The 27,425-nt window shown below is 42.6% G+C and overlaps 3 protein-coding genes across 4 annotated transcripts in view; 1 reads left to right on the top strand and 2 right to left on the bottom strand.

Annotated features, from left to right (window-relative positions):
* The window catches only part of LOC111875302 (dnaJ homolog subfamily C member 16), a 36,573-nt gene extending 33,923 nt beyond the window's left edge, over positions 1-2,650 (bottom strand). Inside the window, exon 1 of one of the 2 annotated variants that reach the window (XM_033755764.1) lies at positions 2,351-2,650. In XM_033755764.1, the coding sequence (XP_033611655.1) occupies positions 2,351-2,496 (146 nt within the window). In that variant the 5' untranslated portion in view covers positions 2,497-2,650. The remainder of the gene's footprint in view (positions 1-2,350) is intronic. The other variant, XM_023871433.2, reaches the window with a different exon arrangement.
* A 115-nt stretch (positions 2,651-2,765) lies between these two features.
* Positions 2,766-8,592, top strand: LOC111875303 (prefoldin subunit 6). Its single transcript, XM_023871434.2, has 4 exons — positions 2,766-2,992; positions 3,220-3,290; positions 3,481-3,605; positions 8,242-8,592. Exons 1-4 carry the CDS (start codon positions 2,929-2,931, stop codon positions 8,348-8,350), a joined length of 369 nt encoding a protein of 122 aa, XP_023727202.1. The 5' UTR covers positions 2,766-2,928; the 3' UTR covers positions 8,351-8,592.
* A 3,069-nt stretch (positions 8,593-11,661) lies between these two features.
* The window catches only part of LOC111875295 (glutamine synthetase 2 cytoplasmic), a 32,166-nt gene continuing 16,402 nt past the window's right edge, over positions 11,662-27,425 (bottom strand). Inside the window, exons 3-7 of the mRNA XM_023871411.1 lie at positions 15,941-16,105; positions 14,041-14,315; positions 13,759-13,958; positions 12,900-13,039; positions 11,662-12,809 (exon numbers count right to left, since the gene is read on the bottom strand). Of these exons, the coding sequence (XP_023727179.1) occupies positions 12,661-12,809; positions 12,900-13,039; positions 13,759-13,958; positions 14,041-14,315; positions 15,941-16,105 (929 nt within the window). The 3' untranslated portion in view covers positions 11,662-12,660. The remainder of the gene's footprint in view (positions 12,810-12,899; positions 13,040-13,758; positions 13,959-14,040; positions 14,316-15,940; positions 16,106-27,425) is intronic.

Below are 27,425 nucleotides of genomic sequence, written 5' to 3'. Positions count from 1 at the left end.
GGTTCAAATTCCTGCTGGGACATTGACTATCCTGACTGATATTTTTTGTGGTTTCCCCCAGTCCCTCCAGATAAATGCCATGATAGTACCATAATTTGGCCATGACGGATTCCTTCTGAATTCTTTCCAATTCATCAGTCATCTGTCATCCTACAATTCTGCTGTAATGTAGCATCCTGTTGCACTGTGCCTGCTGTTTATTCATGTATTTGCTGCCATCTCACGTGAGACACTAAAGTTTTAAAATTCAAAATTTAAAGTTCTTTAAATCTCTCAATTGTTTCTGATGGTATGTCTTTATGTAACACATCTATTGTACAACACGTTTCTGCATACAAAAGTACAGTGTACAGTGTACAAAAGCGCAACAATTTCTCCAACAATTTTAATGTTCCTGATGAAGGCCAAATACACTGAAACATGATGTCCAATATATGTGTTAAATAAACACATACAACCTGACACAATTAAGAGATAGATTTTTTAATTTTAAAAATTTAGTGTGAGTTCCATGTGAGACAGCAGTGAATATATGAATAAAAAGTAGTCCATTATTTAGTGCTACATACACTGCCATACTGAAGTCACAGTTGCGCAGGTGCAGTCGTGGACAATGCTCAGACAACATGGAAGCAGACAATCACGGGCAACGGTGGACTGTGCGGTTTCTCACACATTCACACGAGGATAGCAGCCGTATGTGGAGAAGCAGCACCAGGTCGCAGACCTGTGTTTCGCTGGATAGCAGAGTTCAAAGACAGCCAGGACTGTGCAGAAGAAGGCAAAAGCAGGGGGCATCCAGCAACAGCACGCACACCAGACAGTACCCAGCACATGTCCGACTTAATACTGGAGAACAAGTGCATCATTTTCGATGAACTACAGAACGCAACAGGTTTGTCATGCAGAACACTGCACACCATCACCCATCAGGACTTGAAGATAAAAAAGGACTGTGCTCAATGGGTGCCTCATTTTCTCACCATTGTGCAGAAGCAGAAGTGTGTGGAGACATGCCAACAGTTGCTGCAGCTCTATAGCGCAGATCTGATGGAGTTCTTAGAGCGTCTAGTCACTGTGGACAAGTCATGGTTCTAGAATGAGACTCCAGAAAAGAAACACCAGTCCATGGAGTGGAAGCAGCTGGGAGCCCTCCTCCCAAGAAGTCACAACCGGTACTATTCATCCAGAAGCAAATGGCAACTGTGTTCTGGAATCAGGAGGGGATCCTTCTGTTGGATTGGCTGCCCCCCAATATGACCATCGAAAGTGATCAGTACTGCAGTTCACTGCGCCAACTCTGCCGACGCATTCAGCAATGCCGCCACAGAAAATGGGGGTGTGGCATTCTTCTCCAACATGACAATGCGCAGCCACATGGCAGTTGGCAGACCATTGCCACCCTGGGTACTCTAGGGTACACCGTGGTGCCTCATCCACCATACTCGCCCAATTGTGCCCCTAGCGACTACACTCTATTCGATGCAATGGAAGACGTCATGCAGGGTAAGATGTTCACCTCCAACGACGAGCTTGAGGTAGCTGTCCAGCAGTGGCGCCGGGATACCCCCAAAGAATGGTTTGCTGTGCAAATATGGAAACTGCCGGAATGATGGCAAAAGTGAAGAGACATTGGCGGGGAATACCTCTAATATATAATCTGTATGTATTTTGTTCCAATAAATGGTTACTGTGAAGAAAAAACATTTAGTGTCAATCATTTTTGAACGCCCCTAGTAATTCTTCTATCAAAATATTCTGACAAATATAAACATCGTGCGGTTTTCATACAAACTGAAAATCTAATCCAAGTTTACTACTGAAAATTACACTTTATGTCATCTACTTTTATGAAATTACCTGCTGTTACAAGTTTCTTTGAATTGAATAAACTATGCTTCATCTTACAAATGCTACACAACACAAAACATGACCTCTGCAATGGAGAATTTCAAATACATGAATGTAAATGGTGCTGTAACTTCTCGTGGTTGTAGTGGTGTCTTCTCAGTCTGTCCTTTCCTATTTTCAATATATTAAAAGGCGCATGAATAATAATTAATTATTGGTCCTCTATGAGGCACACCCTTTTGGTCTAGATCTAATAGAAACGTTGAAACACACCTACCCCCAAACTATCCTATCAACTCTGAGCAACACTGAAACATCACTACTCTACAAAATACCAGAAATTTTAGCAAACGCACATGTGATCAACACGATATAATCTCCTTAGCAACACTGAAACATCACTACTCTACAAAATACCAGAAATTTTAGCAAACGCACATGTGATCAACACGATATAATCTCCTTAGCAGATGATTAACTTTAAGACGCGAACACTTACCATTCCTTCGCCAACTGTTTATAAGCTTTTCGGATTTGTTGCTGCGTTGCAGTTTTTTGAATCCCTAATAATTTATACGGATCACCTAATCCTTGAGCACCGATATACACCAGTAACAGGCAAAATATATGTTTGTGCCATCTCATTTCTTAAAAATCCTTTAAGCAATCCAGAATACGGAAATGAACTATAAATATAGCACAAATCCTTGACAGCCGAAGCAAAACACTTCTAATATTGATCTACGCCTCCATGTTACACCTTGTCATGGCCACTATAATCCCCTACGATCCATCTTACCGCATAGCGGAAAGCGGCAGCCGCGGCAGCATGGACACCAAGCACGGATCAGCAGCTAGGGTCCCGAGAGACTTCAGCAACCAGACAATGTTCTCTGGAAATAGCTGCCCTCGAATGTTGTGACGGTTGCGACTGTTCCCATTAGATGGAGCTATATTTCAGAGGTTTCAGAACATTCAGAAGCCCTGGTACGAAAGTTGAAACAAATGAAAGTTCGTGACATCGTGTTATAACATTGACATAATATTAAAAAGAAGTAGTGATAGAGAGGGACAGTCATGGTTGAAGAAATACAAAATAAACTACAGCTTGAAGTTGATAAATACAAAGCCATTCAAAAAGGTGAATGCAAACAGAATTGTTCATAGCGACATAACCTGAAAGGTTTCTTATGTGTATAAATATGGATTTGAATAAGTCATTATCTGTGTAACTCAATTGTCTAACTGTGACACCGTTTTTATGCCAAATTTTCACAGAGGAAGTTAATCTCATGCTGTAAAAATATAAGTTACACTTGGTCGATTTACGTATAGAAAGTACAGTACTTGAGTATTGGATTTTTTCAGATTACCACAAAGCTATTGCACAGCGCCAACAACTGGACGGACAGCTGAGTGAGAACACTGCTGTAAAGAAGGTATGCAGTAACTATAACTCCATGGAGCGCAGTTCTTGGGAGCCTGCCAGTCGCTCAGATTTACCAACTTTTATGGAATCTGAAAGTTCATTAGTGTTTAATAAGAATTCGCATAAGCATTTGGTATGTCACAGGAAAGAGGAACATGCAGTTTCTGAGTGACACATTTCATTATTATGTTTTGTGACAGGAACTGGATCTGCTGAAAGCAAATGCAGAAGTGTACAAGTTAATAGGGCCAGTGCTGGTGAAACAAGATCTTGAAGAAGCAAAGCAGAATGTTGCTAAAAGAATCAACTACATCAACACTGAACTGTGAGTTTAACTGTTGTTTATTTATTTGTAGTTCATTTTATGACACTGTATCTCAAAAGAGTATATAATGTCAAATGGTACGGTGATCAGTAAAGAATCAATTGGAAAAGATATGGAAGGAAATATTCGCATCTTAATTTGAGGTACTGTCCGACCATTTTCCTGAAGGGATATGGTGCTGTAAACCCTCAGGGTAGTCAGTTATGGGGAGATTTGAACCTGGAACCTTCGAGACATGAGTGCTCTTCATTCAGCTGCAGAACTTGGTTTTAACTGTTGTAATATACAGTAAAGCAGTTAGAAGACACCGTCTGCTTGTAGTTTTATACACAAAAAATGAATAGTGAAGAGGGAATTAATTTTTATTTATACTTCACTTTCTGCATCACATTTCCATTTTACCTGTTTGAAGGCTGTTTTTGTCACTTTATGCATGCATTTCCCCCATTGTTATGTATTATTTTATATTGTGGATTTTCTTAAAGCCAAGCCAGTTCCTATCCCATAATCCAGGATAGAAATTTAAATGAGATGGGAAACCAGTTTCAGGAGTCACCATGAATGCAAAATAACAGCACTACATGCCTGGCATTTGCCTGGAGAGCTTAAGGAATACTACAGGAATTTTTTTTTATTGCTAGTGGGGTGGGACTAAGTCCCTTGTACTGGGGCCACTTCTGGCCTGTTTGTACTAGCCCCAGATGATAGGTGAGCGTGATTGTGGAGCAATTGGTGGAATGAAGATCGGCAGGGGAAACCGAAGTAATCGGAGAAAACCTGCCCCAGTGCCACTTTGTCCACTACAAATCCCACTTGATCAAACCCAGGCCACCACGGTGGGAAGCCAGCAACTAACTGCTTGAGCTTTGGCGCAGCCTAATTGTTGATGTAACTAGGGCTTGAAACTGACCATGGACCTCCATCTTGGTCCAAGGGCAATAGCACATCTATCCATTTTTATGTTTTCTGGATTATTTTATGACAACATTTGAACTGTGTAGCATCAAGTGACATGATGGTAGACAAACGATGAATTGAAAAGGATTTGAGGGTCTAATTGAGGCACTATCCTGGCAACTGCCCCAGAGGGACTGAGGAGAACCACAAAAAGCCTCAAAATAGCCAATGTGCCTGCTGGGATTCAAACCAAGCACTTGCCAAATACACGCAAGTCTACAGAGTTACTGCTAGACTGACCTGTTTCCCAGTGCATGGAGCTCCATCTCCATGGCTCTGTATGCCATCAGGGAAAGGAGCTTGACAGCAGAAGTACCTTTATCTTCACTTTTAATGGCCACGCTCTAAAACCCTGTTATGAAGTCATGCATTCAAATGAAATAAAAGTACGAATGTTCTCATGTCCTTTGGCTCCAAGGCACATGTAAATTATTGTATATTTTGAATTGCTTGACCTCAGAATTTGTTATATACTGCACATTATTAGAAGAGCGAAAATAGGTATTTCCCAGAAGGTAAGGTAGGCATGCTCGCTGATCATCGTACGTGTGAATGTACTGCAGAAATGGAATAGCTATTCCTGGATGAAATAAAATTAGGCATGCTTGCTGGTAACTAACAAATTAATTGAATGTAACAGAAAGAAGAGGCAGAAGTTTCACCCAAAGGCAGCATATAATGTTCACCAGACTAAACAATATTAAAACAAAAGCTTTAGTATATATTCATGACAATAGGAAATCCAGAAGCATGCATAATTTAATATTTATTTAGATGGATCATATAGTACCTGGGTGTTATATGCCACAGTTTATAGGTCTGTTGTGTGTATTGCTGTCAGCTATTTTTTGATGTTGGCAACAATATTTCATGATCGTGGACTTCCACTCCCCTATATGTCTTCATGGCATGGTGCTTAAACATGGGACATCTTTACCTTTCTACACACATGGCAGATGAAATTAGTTGCTTAATGCATATCATCATGCTACTGTTGATGCCATACGGGAAGGTATTATAAAAATCTTGAGTACTTGACTATTCTGAATGTGTGGCCTTTTTAGGTACAGGTTTTTACTTATGTGTCAATGTAAATAAGAGTTCCAGATTTGTGTACCTTTTAAATTTGTCCATTTATTAAACAGTATATAGAAGATGTAATTTTTTCACCAAACAGACTGGCATAGCAGTTACACCCTTGACCCATATTTGGGTGATGCTCAGCACAAATCTTTGCCAGAACTTGGGCTATCCTGACTGAGGTTGTTTGGAATTTTCTTGGTCCTTTCAGGCCCAGATGGTACCTCGTTTAGGCCATGACTGCATCATTTCAAATCATTATTCACCTGTCATCATTTGACACTTTATAGTCCAGTTACTGAAGGTGTTGCTAATTAACCTATAAATAAATAAATCTAATGTTTGATTGATATTTGAATTAAGAAAAGGATTTCCAGGCATTCAAGACCAGATACTTAGATAGGAATGCAATAATCGCCATGGATAACATTCCACATAATGCAAGAATATAACTGTGTACCAAGTCACCCCATAAATATTCTGCAGTGACAGTGCTACATTAGTGATAAAGCAATGTACAAGCATAGGGATTCAACATCAAAGTAATCTTTTGTATATGATAAAAGTAACATTCTCCAACAAGGTTTTGTACAAATAAATTAACACAGTACACCAAAATTTGTACAGAACTGTTAGGCTTATTTTGGACTCTACCCATTGTCAGAATCCTTTCAAGTCTACCAAAATTTGTATTTCGAGTTTTATAATCTGCACACAGAAATACCTGTCCTTTACCCAGACTATGATTGCAATGCTTGTCATTGTCACAGCATGCAGTCTTATAATTTTAAAGAAATAATCACACAAATTAAGAAATTAAAAGAATTCTGCCTTCTACAATATAACACCATGTAGTCCATTGAAAGTCAGTATCATTTCAGATGAGCATGTGGCCCCCATCTTCCAAGTTTGAAGAGTAAGCTGAGCTACACACCGACATGAAGCAGGCAAGTAAAACCTGCTTCATGCTGGTGTGTTGTTGGGCTAACCATTCAACCCCAAAGATGCAGGTGACATGTTCCTCCAAAACAGTAGTTAATGTTCAACGGATTATATGGTGATATATCCCATGAGATAGAACTCTTCATAACAACTGCTGTCTGCACCTCCAATCCTACATAAGAAATTAACGTCTTCTCAGGTAGTTACAAAAAGAAAGTAATTGGAAATAAAAAAGGTAGAGCTATCCCTGTAACAGGCCATGGAGGCCCGCCCATAAGCATGGTGAGATGTTGAGGTCAGCCTTACATGCCAGCAGCCCTTTACCCCCAGGAAGATTCCTGGCATTCATTTCTGCTAGAGACTGAGTCAACCCCACGCCCATAATAGTTAACTGGAAATAAGGATTCAATTAAAATCCAAAAACTCTGCCCCAATAATTGGACATTGCTTTAACATCTGTGGTTGCCATACACAATGGCAAGATTACAGAGTAAATTTAATTATATCTTTGGATGGCTTGTTAGGTGGGAATAGTAGAAACATTCCATGCATGTGTATGAGAGGTCACATGGGGGCCTACAACAGTTCCTTTCACTGGCCTGTCAGGAGGGTCATGCTACTCGCAGCATTTGTTTGATCTTCTGGTGTATCCAACAGGCCAGTTGGCTGTACACATCACAGTTTCTATCCAGTAAATCTTTAAACAGCTACTGTGAACCAAGCATATACATTACATACCTGTAGACTATATCCCAAGCTCCTACTACTGTGTTAAACATTCACCAAGTTGCATTACTTTGTGTTGAAATTCCAAGTGAGAGTTACACATCGAAAGAAGTGTTCATATATGACACCCATGAGAAAATGAGATGATTCTGGCATACATTTCAGGTTGTTACAGTTCCAGACAGAAAAGATCACACAGCTGTAATCAAATGTGGACAGTGGAGTTATTACTAGGCAAGAAATGCCAAATGCTCACTAAAGGGAAACTGGATGAAATCTGTGCTAGAGCTGAACATTTCCCTAGAAAATCCCTTAGATGCCTTGCACTGGAGATGGGTTTCAAGTTTCCTTTGTTTCCAAAAAGGAACTTTGACAAATGAATGTGATCATTTTACAAAAGTGCAAAAATTACATGTAGCAACAGGGACCATATCCAGCCATCTTCTTTGATGTGGATGGGTTTTGTCTTTTGTTGGCCCATAGCCTTGTTGTGCTGCATATAAGAACACTTAGAAACAGCCTGCATGATTGGCGGATCTCCCTCCCACCACGCCAGCCAGAAGATTTGCAAGAGGCTTCCCATTAAACTCACCATATAAGTGTGAGATACTTAAAAGCATCAGTTTCATCCAGAGTTCCTGATACATTGTTTCTCTATGAAGTATCTCATAATTTCATGGTATCTTATTCCCATTGCTAGTGCTATCAACTTCCTGATAGATTTTATACAGTACTATCAAAATCAAGAAAAGAATTATAGAATGACTGTGCATCATCTGATGACAGGAGCACATCTGGCCCCAAAATGCCATATGCATTGAATCCAACATACCTCACACTGTGGACAGAGCTCATGATAATAATAATATAATAATGCCTTAGTATCAGACAGATTTGAATGAAAGCTGTGACATGAATTTTGTATGTGCAGGAAGCGAATAGACGACATGATTGTGGGGCTGGACAAAAAGCAGGATACACATCGCGAGGCCATCACCAAGTTGCAGCAGCAGTTCCAGCAGGCACAACTGAAGAAGTGAGAATGTGTTTTTTGAGCTCTTTATTCTGTCAGTTCTGAAAACTTCAACACGCACTAGTCTTCAATAATTTCATTTCTGAAAACAATCTGTATTTATTAATAAAATTTTAATTTACAATAAAACCTTACTGACATTGTATTTCAAGTCCTGCATTAAGTTCCATTCTTGTTCATCAAACAGACAAGTCTTGTGACAAAATGGAACAAGTTCAGAACTGTGTAAGATTTGAGGCTTTCACGGCGGTGACTATGAAGAAAGCAGTCTTCTGGGATTTGGCACCGGTGTTGTCGCTTGCAGATTTCTTAAACTTTTTCTTCAACCCTGAAGATGGGGGCGATACGTTCCTCCGAAACGTCGGTTAACACCACATATACACGGTGCCAAATCCCAGAAGACTGCTTTCTTCAAGTTCAGAACTGTATGCCTAGCATAACAGTTCTTGCATGTCGTCGTTGTCGTCGTCCCCAAATTCTGTTTCCTATATCCTATCGGCAGAATTTTGCAGGAACGGGTTTTACTGTGTTGCAGCTTCTTCCATACCATTGTGACGTAAATACTATAGAACTGATGTGGAATTTACTGAAAGAAAATGCCGTGGTTAGAAACGTGCCCTTTTTTTTTTAATGGGTTTGAAGAAATCAAATGACTGGATAAAAATAAGCTCATAATCAAGTGAAGGCAGTATTGGGGCAGAGGTTATGCATATAGGTATATAAAATGGCGACAAGGAATCTGAAAACAGTGGCAATGCAAGGGACATTGCATCTGAAGAGGCTGACACTTCAACAGGCTCATCTGTTTTTCGGGTCAGAACTCTTCCAGTCTACAACTTCATGCCTGCAGCCATCACTATGTACGTATCAACAGAGCAGCAGCTCACAATCATTCACATCTTGGTAGGAAAATAGACAAAACTGCTGTGGAAACTCTTTGACATGTTTAGCAAACCTGCTTTTAGAGAGGGAATAATGCATATAATTCAGATATTTGAGTGGTAGTCAAGGTTCAGAATTGGAAAGACTTCTGTTGAAAATGCCAAACAGACACTGGTTTTTCATGTGGATGGAATCATGAAATCGGGAATTCATCCGACAGGACCCAGAGACATTCTTCAGCATCTACTGGGAGACGGTGACTTCGTTGTCCTCAACAATGGCTCACTGGATATTGGTTCCTCCCACACATATATTCCACTGAGTTTTTCTGTGCAGCAGTTTCTAGCAGATATCACCTAATTTGCTCCCTAGGAGTATCCCATGCAGTTCATTTCTGCTTCAAGTTTATACTCAGCAAAAGGGGAAAAGATCTGTCATTGAAATAAGAAAATGCACACACATTACACCTGTGGACTTCAAAATTACAAGTCTTCCACACATGCATCTAACAACAGAGTTGTACTTCCTTCATCTAGGAAGTGCTCTGAGGGAACAGGCATGAATAGCTGCTAAATTAATTGCACTTATGAAAAAGAAAAAGTCTGACAATTTTTTATTACACCTTGTACAACTACTTTTCTCAGTCACATCATGGTGCCTTCCTGTTGCAGAAATAAAAACCATATATCCATTCAATAAAATCATAACAATTGTGTTGAAATTATGCCAACTGGTTGCTGATAGCACAAATTCTGCAAGGAGGTGGGTCTGCCAGCAGTAGTCTCTAGTGATCATTTCCATGGAAAACGCTTGTTAAGTGCTTCTTTGAACTTCTACTTTGTATTATTTCAATACTGGATGTTATGATTGGATTCTGAATAAGTGAAGGGGTGTCCCTAGTAATTTACATAGAAACCTGACAATTTCTTCTTCTTGATATAAAAGAATTAAGCTGTTACTCTTCCCCAAGGCAGACTAGGCAATATTGGTAAGGGAATGACTTAAGGTTCCAAATGCAATAAAAAATGTCATAGTGTAAAAGAAAAGTTGCTACAGAGATGAACATACAAATATTTCTTGGCAGTATATACCAGATTTTTGATAGGATACAGCCCTTGTTAAGTGCTTTTTCCCAGAACTTCCCCCAGAATTCAAACTTAGATATGTGTGATTGTAGTACCAACTTTAATGTAGCATGACTTCATCACAGGAAGGAATAAACTGTAACAAGATACAAATGGTGGGTACTCTCTTCTGTGATGTGATACTGTGTTGTCTGCTAGGAGTTTCTGGATTTATGAGGACACTTGTTCCTTCAGTTCCCATTGCTCCTATTGGCATGCTCAGCTCTCCTAACTTCTTGAAGCTCAGCCCTTCTGGAAAAGCCATCAATTCTGCAGCTACTCAAGAACTTCCCGGCATTTCATGGAACCCAAGGTTCATTACCATGTTCACAAGAGCCCTCCACTGGTCCCTATCCTGAGCCAGATCAACCCAATCCATACCACCCCAATCTATCTCCCTAAGATCCATTTTAACAGTTTCCACCCACCTACATCTCTTTCCTTCTGGCTTTCCCACCAATATCCTATATGCATGCTTCTTCACCCAATTCGTGCTACATGCCCTGCCCATCTCACCCTTCTTAACTTGATCATTCTAATTATGTTTGGCAAGGGTACACAAAGCTCCTCATTACGCAGTTTCCTCCAGTCTTCCATCACTTCATCTCTCTTCAGTCCAAATATTCCACTTAGCACCCTGTTCTCAAACACCCTCAGGCTATGTTACTACCTTAATGTCAAGAGACAAAGTTACACACCCCATACAGAACCACAGACGAAATTACAGTGCTCAGGTCTCCTACCTTGGTCTATATCCATACCACCTTTTCCACACAGCTTGCTTTGCTTACTGTTCTACCCTGAAGATGCAGGCCATGTGTACCTTGAAAATGGAGGTAAACTTCTACCAGACTACATGGATCACATCACAGAAGAGGCATTCTTCATAGTCACCACCATGAGGGCCTAGAATCTGGACTATCAACTGTTTCTTTTTCAGATTCATATGGAATGCTTTTAGTCACAAAATATTCTACACGCCTACTATATCAATTCAGAGTCCTGTACAAGTACTAACTGTGCTGGATTAGTAACTTTAAATTTTAAATTGGTCTGTGCAAGCTAAAATTCATAAATAAAATTAAATATTGCAGAATAGGGCCCCTTCAGTTGTAACACTGTGTAATTTCAGACAGCCAAATATTTTGAGGAACATATTCCTGCCATCTTCTGGACTGAAGAGGAACCCAAGCAAGAAACCAGAAGAAGCAGGTGGCAAGCTTGCTGTCTCCAGACTATGCAGAGATACAACTAGACACTGTTCTGAGAACGTCAAACACAACAAAATTAAATACAAATCAAAATTCTAAAATATAAAGGAATAAATATGTATTTCAAAATTATTTTAATACTAAGTAGGTAAACAATATTTATGACAGAAGTTGTATCTTCTGTTGATTTGACATTTGAATCCTGAAGCATGCTTAAGGAGTATAAGGGTACAAGAGTTGTTTTGGAGAATCTTAACTTCAGTTACTGTGTCAGTCTGTACCGGGGTGGGAGGGGGGGGGGGCAGAAAAAAGTAAATGGCACAGTTGTTCACATGAATTGTCATGTAGAAAGAGGAAGATCCTCTCTCTTCTAAGTGAACTAGGCCAGAATACAGAAATAAAGGAAATTATTGCTCTATAGTTGACACAGGGTTACTGAATCTGTAAAAATATCTATTTCCCCTACTTAAAAATAAAAACAACAAATTCATATAAAATTTATGTTTATGATAATAGGCACTCTTTGTAAATGAAATGAATACACAAGTGCTTCCAATCTTGCTTCACAGTTAAAAATGCAAGAACCACAGTTTAGCTAAAAATGTGATTTTCTTTGTTCTCCTGTTACATCCATAAAGATTTCTTTCTGCAGAATAGCCTACCTAAAATGCTGAGAAACATCGTCCCTTTTTCTTTCTGTAAAGTGTCTCACTGGAGTCTTAACACCAGTCTGCCCAACACTACAATTATTGCTTCAAAACAAATAAAGGGAAACTGTACATTATGATTTGTGCAGAACTGTGGCTCTGGAATGAAATTCCTGCACTGGTTAGATATACATCTTACAAGAAATGTTTACATGGCACGGAAGTGATGTATTACACACTCCAAGTATTGAATACCATCTCACACTCAGGATGACGAAATGCCCCTATTGTAAGCAGGATGCCTACATCTATGAAGTGTATTTTAAAATATTTCAGATGTACACTTTAAAATAATACATAAACATACAATAAAACTAATACATAGCATGTAATTCTTAATAGTGATGTTGTCTCCTACCAATACGACTGGTAACACTTGAAAATGTCTTTTCTCTACTCATCCAGTATACAAGTACGGATCAGAGCATTGCACACAGAATATGGATCACAGTTTGATGAGGGCCGACGATCTTCTAGATAACCTTTCTTATCCTCGGCAACGCCACGAGGGATACGAATACTGGCACCACGGTTTGCAACACCTGAAATCGCAATCCCAACATAATCAAATTTTAAAGCTCTCAAGAAGTAACAAATAAAATTAAACAGTCTGGTATGAGCGTGTAACTTACCAGCAGAGAAATCATGTATGGAAGAGGTTTCATGATGTCCAGTCAGACGGCGAACATTGTCCTTCCCTCCCTTTGGGTCATAGGCCTGAATATGACGTAGATGTTGCTTCGACAGCTTGTCAATTGCCTTCTCAATCTCTCTGCAAATGGAATAAAAAAATGTGATTTACATCTACTGGTTTTCTTTATGGTTATATTATTCTTTCTAATCACACAGTATTCATACCGCTATTTTTACATTTTATAGTGTGTACCTTCACTTTACAACTAATGAACGAACTCCATGGCACTGAGCTCTTCTTGAGAAGCTTCCAGTTGCACAGCTACTTAACAATTTCCCAACCTAATGGAACCCAAAGGTTCACAGGAGCCCTTCACTGGTCCCTATCCTGAGCCAGATCAGTGCAGTACATACCACCCCATATTTTGAAAATAACAGCAAATATATGGCGTACAGTGTTTTGGTAGGAAAGCCTGAAGGAAAAATACGCGTAACATTAGAAAGACCTAGACATAGTTGGTAGGATACTATTAAAGTGGACCTGAGAGAAATATGATTGGGTGTGAACTATATTCATCTGGTACAGGATAGAGACAAGCAATGGACTCCTGTAACTACAGTATGAATCTTTAGGTTCCATAGAATGCTCGGAATTTGTGTGGTTGACCAAATGTTGGCTTGTCAAGGAGGGCTTAGTTAACCACACAAACGTAGGTCAATATAGTTGGATATATTTCTAACATTTCAGCAAGGTAACAATCCCTAAACCTTAAATTCTGTATTAAGTTTACTACAGTCAATGGTATGTGCCTATCTGTGACATTTCAGATCCATGCCATAAAGCAATAGTTTACTCACATGATGCCGTTCTCTTCCCGCATGGCTAAAGTAGAGAAGTTGCAGTGGGCCCCTGAACCATTCCAATTACCAGTCATGGGCTTGGGGTCAAATGTTACAATAACCCCATACTCCTCAGCAATACGATGTAGGATATACCGTGCAACCCAAAGGTCATCCGCACACTTGATTCCTTCTCCTGGTCCGACTTGAAACTCCCACTGAAATGACACAATTATCATCAGTCAGTGTCATTCAGAGTGTTACTCATTCCATCATCATATTCATTATATGGATCCTCACCTGAGCAGGCATTACTTCAGCATTTGTGCCTGCAATATCAATGCCAGCATACAGACATGCTCTGTAGTGTGCTTCTACGATTTCCCGAGCATATACTTTATCAGCCCCAACACCACAGTAGTATGGTCCTTGAGGGCCTGGGAAGCCATTGGCAGGCCAACCAAATGGTCGGAGATCCGAGTCCAGAAGGGTGTATTCCTGTTCTATCCCAAACCAGGGTTTTGTGTCCACAGCTCTCTCTACTGCCTCCAGACATGTACGTCGATGATTTGTGGCTGCAAATTTACACATCATTATGTACCACGAAATGTCTAGACTGACTATTTTGGTATACCATCATGGCCCATTTCAATAAGGGCTCACCAGGTCTTTCAGTGGAGCAATGAAGAAGTATGGCACTATTGTAAAACTCTATCAATTAAAGAAGTTCTAGATACAAATGCTCATTCAGTGTGTGTGTATTCTGAGACTGGGCTGACATATCAGATTATCTGTTTTCACACTTCTCCTTCAGAGACATAAAAGAGTGAAAAAGGGTTAATTTTGTTTAGCATAATAAGATAAAAAGGTAAATCTATCCCTGTAACAGGCCGTGAAGACCCATAGTGTTGTGAGACATCGAGGCTCCCACATTTTCTCTAGACAATAGACTTCTAGACAGCAGTAAGGTTGTCAGCCTTACGCTCCGGCCGTCCTTTACCTTCCAGGAAGATTTCTGGATCATGGTGCGGCTGGAAGAATGAGATAAATTCAAAAGAAAACCCACCTCATCGGGACTCAAACCCGCGACCTTTCCAGCTTGTAGCATAGTGCCTCAACAAACTAAGCTACCACATGCCCCCATTTAGCATAATATAGGCAACTAAATATTACTGCTGTAGCTTCATGACTAGTAAAAGTATAGTTTTTAATCCTAAAATGAAACAAAACTGTAACATGCTCCACTTCTGAGTATTTCCAAGAGGAGTATACCCCTGATTATATGAGATTGGGTTATCCAGTTTGTGCTTATCCATGAGCCCCTTCAGGCATGTCCACAATTCTGTTGTGCACCCACGAAGTTTGATCAATCCATGCATCCATATGTATGGAAGAAGCCAAAAACTTATGGACAGATTTACACAAAAATTTAAATTGGAAAATTTTATGACTTACATGGCCATTTCAATTTTAATTTACATCAGGTCATTTTAAAAATCACTTTACATGAAGACATACATGGATTTTCGTGCATGTTTCAAGCATAACTTGTTAAATGTTTCTTGAAGCACAAAATATTTGCAATAGAAGTTCTAAAGAAAGATGAAAACACACTTTATGATCAACATGCATTTTCCCAAGACTTATGGGTTTCGAGATAAATGGAGCAAAACTAATGCTATGCATTCATTTCTGAATTTATACTGCACAGTCAACCATAACAATGTCACCTAACCATGCACGAAATTTTGATTATTCATGTCTCATTTTCCCTTCATTAGCATAGAAAATCAGAAGCATAGTGGTTAATGCTGGTTCATCACAACGCTACCACCCACTGGCATACTAGATATGGCCATCACTGCTGTACTGGTGTGCTGGATATGGGACAAAACTGCCATACTGGTGTGCCAGATATGGCTCATTACTGCCATATGGGTGTGCTGGATGCGGTTCATCACGGCGATACATGTTGGTGCATATGATTCATCACGGAGGTACAAGTGTGCTAGGTATGGTTAATGTCCCGTGCTTTTTTTTTTAAGATGGCACGCATATCGGCCAACAATTGATAAAGAACAACAAACTTGTCTAAAGTCGCATGTCTGCCGATACATTGTAAGCGGCCAAAAACAGCAGGGGCACCAGAAAGCATGCTGTAGACAAATACACAGCGTTTCCAAATCACATTTGAACTCACCGGTGGGCTCCTTGTTGTACTTGTATGTGTCACACAGCACCAGCGTGTTGTTGGCGCCGGGCCTGAATGGGTCCTTGTATACCGCCACAGGGTTCAGGAACGTGTCTGAGTTGGATCCCTCGGCCTGGTACGTGGAGCTGCCGTCGTAGTTCCAGATGGGGTAGTCTACAAACACGCACAGAGCCAACCGGAAATTATGTCTGGTGACGGAAGGTGACCAGGCACGTGTCACGTGACCATGGAGTGTGCCAGGCAACGCTTAAATATAACTACAAAACAGCTGATGTGAGGAAAACAAATGGGACCGGCCATCGTCCGCTGCTGGGAAGGAGTCAATATTGCAAACAGAAGTGACCTTCCTTCTCTACGTAACTGATTCTCCATTACTGATTTCTGACTTTTACGGTGATCGATTAACTCGCCTCCAACTAGTGCCGAAGTCAAGAAAACGTGCATCTATACCACAGCTCCCCCATGTCTTCTTGGCGCAGTGCTTAATTAGTTAAGCACAGGGGCAACTTTTTTTCCCCCCTGGCACTACAGCCCCAGTGGGCCTAGGCCTACCTCCATGAACTTCTCCGTTCACTTCGGTTTTTCTAGATCTTAGACATTCGGTAGGACTCCTTGGGCGAGTGATCAGCTCATCGCAAGGCCTCTATCTGTAGACAAACATAGAAAAACGCACACAAACATCCATGCCCTGAGTGGGATTCGAACCCACGATCTCGGCTTCCGAGGGAGCGAAGACAGTACATGCCTTAGACCGCTTGGCTACCGTGACCGGCGGGACAACTTTACTTACTCTTTTTTATTTACGGTGGTCAATTACTGATGTTAACTTTGTTCTTCGGCGGATGTGGGCGATGTTGCCTATGTCTCGGAGGTACATGCTGCTTCCATCGACAGTTAGACCCTGAAGATGGAGGCAGCATGTACCTCTGAAACGTCGGCAGCATCGTCCACAAGCACTGCTTATATAAATTGAACTGATATCACTGATGCGCAGTTGTTATGCACTCGCTTTACTGGTTCATCACATAAGCGAACGAGTTCACATCCACATTACCCACATGCCGCAAATCCATTTCAAGATATTCACCCACCTCCAAGAGTCGGGGACCTATTCGACAGGACAACCATCGACGTAGCATGGCATTTCCCTCAGAGCGAACAAGGGAACCGGTACCTCGTAATTGCTATGGGCTATTTCACCAACAGGCCGGAGGCCTAACCAGGACTCGATGGTGTCAGAAGCCCTTCTACCGCTTCTGAATAACGCGAGAACTATACAGTGATCAGGACCTTACTTCGAGTCTCGCGTGAGGTGTTGCAACTCCTACGAGTCAACATGACGCGAACCACCCTCTGCACGTCCAGTCGGACAGCATGATGGAGCAGTATACAAAAATGGTCGAGGAGCACCTGCGAAGAATCGTCACGTCACATAGGACGGACTGGGGCACGAGGCTGCCCATCTTCCTCCATGCCCACGACACTATGGGCTTAATCCATCGTAACCTAAATTTCGCTGGGAACTTGGCCTGCCCTGTGATCCATTTTTCAGGATTCCCCTAAAAAGAAGCGACTCTCGTAGAATGGCCACGACATCCACAATTACCTTCTCTGACATCTGAAGATGGACAGCGCCGCGCGCTACGACCGCTTCAGCGGGCTACCAGGATGGTGACCAAGTGTGGCTGTACTTACCGCCCTTTCCGCACTGAAGGCAAGTGACCCAAGCTTGAACCGTCGTGGGGATGTTATACAGAGGTAGTCTCCCGAATCAGAGATGTGGTATAGACCATTTGTTGATACCACAGAAAGATGATGATGGCGGTACACCTGAACCAACTTGTACTTTAGGCCGCGGCATAGCTCGAGCGGTTAATCGCTCGCTTCCCACTGCGGCGGCCCGGGTTCGATCCCAGGGTCGGGTAAAGTGAGATTTGTGGTGGACAAAGTGGCGCTAGGGCAGGTTTTCTCTGAGTACTTCGGTTTCCCCTGCCAATCTTCATTCCACCAATTGCTCCACAATCACCCTCACCTATCATCTGCGGCTGGTACAATAAGCCAGAATTGGCCGCAGTACAAGGGACTTAGTCCCACCCCACTAGCAATAAAAAAAACTTGCACTTTACAAGAAAACCGCTCCAGACGAGCAGGCTTAAGGAGGGCGCAGTTGGAGAACAGCAACGCAATACCTAGTCTACGAAGGCTGAAGAATGGACGACGTCGAAACTGGATAAGGAGATGAAACCAATATTTTGCGGTACCACACGCGAACACAATTACAGACTTCAAAAACACGCCCCCACGGAGAAATGGCGGAACGCCTGTAGCCTACTCAGGACGAGCAGCCTGAAGGAGGGAGCAATGTGACATGAATCCTGAAAGCCGGAATACTGGTGGCAGAGGAGACGTTTATTGCTAAGCAATGACGCGGTAAACACTTCCCTGCATCTGTCCTTCTGCGATGGAAGATCGAGATATTCTGACTTCCTAGCACGTGGGTGCAGGACGCGTCCAAGCCAAAAACTTCTGATCGTGCTTTCGGACAGTTCAGACGTGTCTCACGTGCTCTGTTCTTCCTAATTAATCACACAAAGAATCTTACAGTATCTGTAATAAAGACAGTGAAAAAAATGCAAGTTACTATTCCAGGGCCCAAGACTGGTTGCTCTTCACTGACGCGTGCGTGTGTGCCTGTGTGTGCGCTCACTAGGCCCTGACGCCTAATGTACCATGACCCACCTAGTTCTCTACTGCAAACCGCCTAACAAACATCTGAATTCTGTTGACTGTAAGGGCGAGGGCACACCAAGGAAACTGACACCCGCAACGCAACCGCAATTTCGAGAACTGTTATCCTTCTGAGTTGAGGACATGTCACTGATTGGAGCAGAGCAAATTGAGCAAACTGTGTTGCCGTTTCCTCACTTTGCTCAAGATGGTAACAGTTCTCGAAAATTGCGGTTGCGTTGCGGGTGTCAGTTTCCTTGGTGTGCCCTCGCCCTTATAGTGGGGGCCCACCTAAAAATAATTACTTAAATTATACTTATTTGCCCTAACCCTGATTGATAGGCTGGAATGTGGCAGGAATGCCAATGTTATTGTGAGGAACGGCCGGTGGCACATGGAGACAAGGAGCAAGTAATATACAATAGAATGACCATGACAGGTGTGGCATGTGAAAGGCAATAAGGTAAGGCTGAATTTAATTGAAATGAAAAGTACGTATTACATTCTGGAGTGTGACGTTTACCGACGTGTCTGAAGAGCGCACCACCTCCGTCTTCAGGGTCGATGAACAATGCAAAAATTTGGCTTATTTGGCCCACTGCAACGCTCGCAGCCAAAAAGGAAGGGCACATAACAAGACACAGTACACACAAAATATAGGAAAAACGACTCCCACAGTGGAAGAACCATACAATACGCGAGGTTGAATTAAGACGCATAAGATGATAAATCTTAAGAAGTTTTAGTGCATACAAATTTCATTATAGCTGATGAAGAATGTACATTTTAAATAATTTTATGAACGACACATGATGGCAAGCAATGCAATCGCTTAGCGTAAATAACGCACCTGAAGATGGCACAATGTTGCCGAAACATGTAGTGGAGTGACATGTGAAATTGAGTGCACTAGAAGACGGCCAGTACATACAATATGGACGAGAATCAGTGCAACAGGACGCTAAAATACAACATTATGAATCTAACAATTCTGTTCTTGCGTGTGTATTCGTTGCCGCGTGTTTACCTAGCCGTTGCCTAGCAACGACCGTCTCTTCAGGCTTCACTATTCCGCTTCAGGCATTGGGGGATACAAAAATATACACAGGCAGCAAGATGATGTCATAAGCCTCCTTTTATTTTTTCAAAACAATTTGGCTAAAACCCCTAAATCAGTAAAAATTCAATATCGATATAACCGACGAGACATCGAAGAGGAATCACATATCGATTGATACCTGCATGTAGGTTGTATATAATTTATTGCTGCATTTCAGAGTAAGCACTCTGTTGCGTACAATCCATGCGTCACTGCTGCCAAAAAAAAAATTGCGTCAAAAAGCTTTTGCTTCTCCTATGTATAAAACAGAAATGTACTCACTCAAACTCCTCTTTCGATCTCTGACTTGTTGACTCTGATTTAGGATATCTGCCACTGATCAGTGAAGTGGAAAGAGTTCATAGGACAGTAAAGTTCGAAGAACACATAGTAAACAGAAGAAAAATGACGTACGTGACACAAGCAACGACGGAACCGCTACTGTGTGCCTGTGTGTGTGGCTTTGGCCCAAGTCCACTTGTTCTCACTTAACATTGCGAAACCATTCGTCATCATTAAATGCGTCGTTTTGAAGATTTCACAGAGGGAAACAATCCTAGTTGATTTGAGGCTTTCACGGCGGTGACTATGAAGAAAGCAGTCTTCTGGGATTTGGCAGCGTGTATATGTGGTGTTAACCGACGTTTCGGAGGAACGTATCGCCTCCATCTTCTACCCTGAAGATGGAGGCGATACGTTCCTCCGAAATGTCGGTTAACACCACATATACACGGCGCCAAATCCCAGAAGACTGCTTTCTTCAATCCTAGTTGATGATTCCGAAATTATTAATAAAAAACAAATTTATCCTGGATTTAAGGACATGACCTATTTCTATGTTCTCCTTAATTTTCTGGGGGCACGCGGCTGCGTAGCTGATTGAGGCGAATCGAGAGGGTTATCTTAAGACCATCATGTTTGGTGAAGAAGTGATCTTTCGTCGTAAAGAACGCCAAGGTTATTAAAGAGGACCGTACAGCCAAAAGTAGGTTCAAAGAAAACTATTCCTGTAACAGATCGTCGAGGCCCATAAGGTTGTGAGACGTAGAGGCTCCCACATTTTCTAGACAAATCGGCTCACAGATGGTGGTGTGGTTGTCAGTCTTATGCGCCCGCCGCCCTTTACCCCCAGGAAGATCCCTGGTACTCATTTCTGTTAGAGGCTGAGTCGAACCCAAAGCCACAGTGCGGATGGAAGGTTTAGGCCAACTGAAACATCCAATAACCTCATCGGGAACTGAATCCGCGACCTTCCGGCTTGTAGCACAGTGGACCATAAAGAGTGTTAATACCTTCTGACTTTTCCGAGGAACGTACCGCCTCCATTTTCAAGGTAGAAGAGTAAGTCACGCAGGAAACCAGGAAGAAACAGAAAGCAAGTAGAATAAGGTATAACTCTTCAATATATAAACATTCCCGAAGAAGTTTTTCTTGGCGCGTGGGGTGAGACTGAGTCCATTTGGAACGTCGGCCACTAATTGGCCTATTGTACCTGTCACGCATAATAAATATGGAGCATTTGTTGGAATAAGAATTAGCATGGGAAACCGAAGTACTCGGCGAAAATCTGCCCTAGTGCCATTTTGTACACCACAAATCCCACATTATTAGAACTGGAATCGAACCCGGACGGCTGCGGTGGGAAGCAGACCACTAACCGCATCAGCTATAGCACTGCCTCCCTAAGAACTTCCACACCTTTTTTTTTTTCTTGGCACTACGGCCCCAGTGGGCCTAGGCCTACCTCCATGAACTTCTCCGTTCACTTCGGGTTTTCTAGATCTTAGATATACGGTAGGACTCCTTGGGCGAGTGATCAGCCCGTCGCAAGGCCTCTACCTGTATACAAACACAGAAAAACGCACACACACAAACTAAACATCAATGCCGTGAGTGGGATTCGAACCCACGATCCCGGTTTCCAAGCGAGCGAAGACAGTACATGCCTTAGACCGCTCGGCTACCATGACCGGCATTCCACACCTTTATCGAATATATATTTTAGATAAAATGCCAACAGGTGTCACTTGCTCCGGATATAGAATCTTTTTATAGTGCATATCTTCGTCACTTAGCAGTTGTACGGCTAACATCAGTGGGCCAGAGTGACCACTGTACCCAAGGGGAAAGAGATACCTGTACACCTGCCAATTCAATAGGAAACTTGGTGGACGCTAAGCAAGGTTGGACGTGGTGGGGAAGAGAAAAATGCCTGCCTATGACCGGGATCGAACCCTTAGACAATTCTTATGATGTAACTTCCTTACTCAAGAGCCCAGGAAAGTTCAGAGGTGAAGTCAAGATAAAAGTAGAATTTGGGATGGCTGGAGGACACAAACCTCAGGGATTATAAACTAATATATAGCATATTTGTAATATACACTTTATACAAAATCCAAATTTCCTACAACTACAGCAACTGTCTTTGATGCCTTAAAGTTTTTTAAAAACATTTTGTTATTTAAGTTAAAATTCTTTAGCCGAATTAGTTCGTGCCCCTTGTCCTTTCGTTTTCCTTGATGGGGCCGAACTTGTGCCGCCTGTCTTTCTTGGGAAGGTACGAGGGTCGTATTGAAAGTCATGAGCAACAATTTTTTGTGAAGTAACATGCTTTATTATTGACAAACCAAATACAGCACCTCAATCTACAGACCCTTCTTTATTTTTCCACATATTCGCCACTTCTTTGTACACATTTCTCCCAGCGTTCTGGGAGTTTGAAAATTCCCCTTCTGTAAAATTCCGTTCCAGCCATCCGAAGACACTGACGCATTGCTTTCTGAATTGCCTCCCTTGTCTCAAAACGTTGTCCACGCAGCTGATCCTTCACAAATCCGAAAAGATGGTAGTCGGAGGGTGCCAGATCAGGGCTATAGGAGGGGTGTGGAAGAACTTCCCACCCCATCTTTGCAACTGCTTCCAATGTGGGGCGAGTGTTGTCATGCAAGATGATGTTTCGTCCCGGACGTTTATCGTGCAATGCACGACGGAGCTTGTGCAGCGTCTGGACATAACGAGCAGCACTGATGGTTTGCCCACGTCCCACAAATTCAACCTGAATAAACTCTTCTGCATCCCAGACGACTGTGCCCATCACCTTCGCTGCTGATGGCACTGTCTTTGCCTTCTTTTTTGATGGAGAATGCAAATGGTGCCATTCCATACTCTGCCGCTTCGTTTCAGGCTCGAAATGGTGAAACCAGCTTTTGTCACCTGTCACAATACAGAACAAAAAAATCATCGCTTTCGTGTCGATATCTCCGCAGCAGTTCTGAGGTGATGGCTTTTCGCTGACATTTGTGGCCTTCAGTCAATAACCGCGGGACCCAACGAGCACAAACTTTCCTAGAGCCCAAGCTTTCAATCATCTCCTGTACTGCACTGTGCCCTATTCCAAGTTTTCGGGCTACTGTGTCCACAGTCACACGCCTGTCATCTTCAATGATCTCATCCACTCTTTCCTTGTTGCGTTCAGTTGAGGCTGTTCGAGGACGACCACTCCGAGGCTCATCTTCGATGCTGGTGTTCCCATCTTTAAAATGTTTCACCCATTTTCGAACACTGCTCGCACCCATGCACACACTTCCATAAGCACGCTGAAGTCTCTGGTGAATTTCTGCAGCAGGTATTTTTCCTCTTTCACAAGAAATTCGATGACAGCACGCTGGCGAAACGACATATGGTTGTCGGCCATTTTGTTAGGAGTGATACTGGTCACGTGATGCAAGCTATTGACGTCACAAGACACTCAAGGTTAACACAACAGCTGGTTCCACCTACCACCGTACTCTCTTTCGTCTGCTGTTCTCAGGTTGCATGCAAAAAAAAAGTTGCTCATGACTTTCGGTACGACCTACGTAGTTCTTGTTGTCGTCCTATGTTTGTTCGTATCGTGCTGTGTTGTTTAAAGCCTTAAAACTTAATAAGACGGGGTTTGGACTGGATGATTTGATTTACTGCACCTTATACATTCACAACCCGGGACCACAGGCAATACAGTTCACAGTTCCATACGCATTAGGGTCTGTGCTTTCAATAGTCGTATCATGACAACGGATAAGTCTCACTGTAACACCAATCTCACATGAAGTCTTCTTTGCATCGCCTAATTCCTTTCTTGCCATTATTCTACAACTACCAACTCATTTCAATTCCAAGCTCATATCCCGGCAAGCTGGCGTCTCGAAACTAAACTCTTCACCCTATGCTGCACAACTGAATTCTTCTTTATAACCACTTTGCCGGGAGCCCACAGAAAACACCTACTTCTATTGTCCCGTATTGTTTTAGGCGTGTTTACCGCGGGCAGGTGTTTAGCGACCCGCTACCTAGCAATGGGTATACACGTCACAATACACTCATTCTTGGTGAACCAAACGCACACTTTGTCAGGCTAAGAGGACGGTGTCAATCATTTGTGGTGCGACCTCTGTTTGGAAAGTAAGAATTCGTTCTTGAAGTTGCTGGGACACTGCGAACTTTCACAGCACACACTTCGGCCTTCAGATGGACCCACACGTAAAAGAGGAAAGATACTCGTGTAAGATCAGAATTTCGAGGTGTTCATTTGGTCCCCCAGAAGGTTAATTTAATTCTCTAAACCGGTTAGTTGCTGCAATGAACGCATACTTCTTTTCAATGAGGCAAAAGGTAAACTTGTCCCTGTGCTTAATTAATAAAGCACAATGCCATTAAGGCGTATGGGGAAGTGCAGGTATAGCTCCATCATTCTTGACCTTGACACTAGGTGGAGGTGAGTGCCCAGCTTCACAATTCAAACGCTTTCTCCCCGGGGGAAAGAGCCATCGGTACACACTGGATAGGACGCTGGGTAGGCCCCAGAGCTGATCTGGGCGCCGTGGAATAAGGAAAAATCTCTTTCCTCTGATGGTACTCGAACCCCGGCCATCCAGCCGGTACCCCATCGCTATTCCACTAACAGCGAGGCAGAAATTGATTTTTAAATATTATTTAACTGAGTGACATGCTTCAAAAAGCTGTAAAACGGTATCTTTATAAACTTCGTGATTTCAAGGGGCAGCTGATGTATTCATGGGAATTCTTCTCGAAAGTCGCGCCAGACAATGACAACTGTCGGAGTCAAGTCGGAACTCACCATTTAAGGCTCACTGATTCTTAGTTACTTAAAAACATTTCATTTTTAAACTGTATAACGTTGAACGGCAAGCTGACAGATCTAAATGATTAGTTGGAAAAGTATGTGGATGAAGCGGTCGTGGCTTACTTTAACGCATGTGTAAGATTTGATGCTCTAACGGCGGTGAATACGAGATGTACAATCTTCTGTGACAAAATTCCGTGTAGGTTGGTTGATGTTTATCGACGTTTCGGAGGAACGTACATCTCCATCTTCAGGGTCGCAGTTCTCTGCTTCCATTCCTACCAGACTACATAACATCACAACCCTGACTCTGCCTGAGAAACTCACGAAAACCACGGGAACTGAATGGTAGCCGGTCGATTCGAGATGCGGCTTCTAACTGCTCTGCCAAGCCGTCAGTCACTTCCCACTGGGCAAGACGAAGGCCACACGAACGTCTTTTTTCAGCGCACGGACAGACGGCCAAAAAAAAAAAAAGGCGACAACACGTAGGAATATTCCACGGCCTTGCACATTTCGTTTCCTGTCACAACAATAAACTCATTCCCCATACATAAATGAGGGGCACGCGGTAGTGTAGTTGGTCGAGGCACTATGCTACAGGCCGAAAAGTCGCGGGTTCAAATCCCGATGAGGTCACTGGATTTTTTTCAACTGACCTAATCCTTCCAGCCGCACTATGGCCCTGGGGTCGACTCAGCCTCTAACGGAAATGAGTACCAGGAATGAATTAAATAATTTTCCTGGAGAGTAAAGCGCGGCCGGCGCTGACAACCTTACCGCCATCTTTGAGCCGATGGTCTAGATAATGTGGGACCCTCAACGCCTCACAACCCTATGGGCCTTTAGCTTTACTTTTTATTTTTATTGCTAGTGGGATGGGACTAAGTCCCTTGTACTGCGGCCATTTCTGACCTACTGTACCAGCCCCAGATGATAGGTGAGGGTGATTGTGGAGCAACTGGTGGAATGAAGATTGGCAGGGGAAACCGAAGTACTCGGAGAAAACCTGCCCCAGCGCCACTTTGTCCACCACAAATCCCACTTGACCAGACCCGGGATCGAACCCGGACCGCCGCGGTGGGAAGCCAACAACTAACCGCTTGAGCTATGGCGCGGCCTTTGGCTTTTCTTACTTTACTTTTACATACATAAAGGAGGATACGGGAAAGCTCAGTGGGTATAGCAACGGGCTACGGGCTGGACGGCCCGGGTTCGATTCCCAGCAGGGTCAAGACTTCTCTCTTCTCCACAGCATCCACACCAGCTCTAAGGACAATCCAGCGTCCTATCCATTGGGTATTGGGGGCTCTTTCCCTGGAGGTTAAGCGACCGGGGCGTGAAGCTAACCACTCGCTTCCATCTAATGCCAAGGTCAAAAATGGTGGAGCTGTATCTCTACTCCGCCATAGTGCTTACAGCAACAGCTTTACCTTACCTTTACGCAGACCCAGACGGGATTTCGTCGATGAAGTTTATCTGTGATTTTACGTCGAAGACAAAGACCAAGGACGTGAAAGTTCTATCCTTTAATTTGTGAAAGAAGAATTCAGACTGGAAAATCTTCATGTACTTCAATCACAATTGAAGTTTCATGGAAAACACTGTTCTACCGAATGTCCAACCAGTCTGTTTGCCACTTCAACAGTACATAAAATTCCCCACGTCACACTGTTGGAGCCTGACAGCATGCGTACGCGCAGAAAAAGATGTTATGGTTACACCATTCCGAGAAGACCAAAACTGGGGCACGATGTTTTTGAGAACAGCGCGGTTGGAAACACGGGAGAGGTTTTCACAAAAGAAACTGCTCCTGTGGCTTTAGCATAACACTTATCCTGGGCATGTCGCTATGAGAACAGAACGTCTCAGCACCACTCTGAGGAACTTCAAATCCTTGCCGCCTTATCCGAAGGTCATGATAGTGAAATCGTGGATAATTGTCACGTATTAGGGGTTGTGACAATTAGACGGGGTTCGGGTTAGATGACTGGCTTTATTGGCACCTTATATACATAACTCGGGAATATAGGCAATACAGCGCTATCGCTGATTTACAGGTTTTACAGCTGACCGTTATACACGCACTAGGATTCTCAGTCTTCACTAGCCGTATCCTAGCAACGGATGTATCACAGTCTCACTGTCACCTCAAATCACACATGAAGTCTTCATTGCACCGCCTAATTAATTTTTGCAATTATTCTGCCAACTCAATTCAATTCCTCTGCTCCCAAGCTCATAACCCGGCAGACTGGCGTCACGAAACTCTACTAACTCTTCTAAACTAAACTCTTATTTATAACCACTTTGCACGGACCACGCAGAAATCACAGCCTCTCTGTTGTTGAGAAGGCGTGATTCAGCGCCATTGCATATCTACGGAAGTTACTCGAATGCTGCTTGCGTATTCGTTGCCGCGGAAATGTGTTTACCGAGTCGTTGCCTAACAATGAACTTCTACTGTGACTTCACTATTCCTGCTTTCGGGCGTCATGTCACAATATAATGATACACAGCTAGGG

This window comes from Cryptotermes secundus, unplaced genomic scaffold (assembly GCF_002891405.2).
Source record: "Cryptotermes secundus unplaced genomic scaffold, Csec_1.0 scaffold1406, whole genome shotgun sequence".
Lineage (NCBI taxonomy): Eukaryota > Metazoa > Arthropoda > Insecta > Blattodea > Kalotermitidae > Cryptotermes > Cryptotermes secundus.
This window is presented reverse-complemented; position numbering and strand designations above follow the sequence as displayed.

What these genes read in the sequence shown, in the direction of transcription:
- LOC111875303 (XM_023871434.2), top strand. Translation starts at nt 2,929, where the DNA reads ATGGTTGAAGAAATACAAAATAAACTACAGCTTGAAGTTGATAAATAC. An exon ending in ATACAAAGCCATTCAAAAAG is followed by an intron (nt 2,993 to 3,219) that starts GTGAATGCAAAC and finishes GGATTTTTTCAG; the next exon opens with ATTACCACAAAGCTATTGCA. An exon ending in AGAACACTGCTGTAAAGAAG is followed by an intron (nt 3,291 to 3,480) that starts GTATGCAGTAAC and finishes GTTTTGTGACAG; the next exon opens with GAACTGGATCTGCTGAAAGC.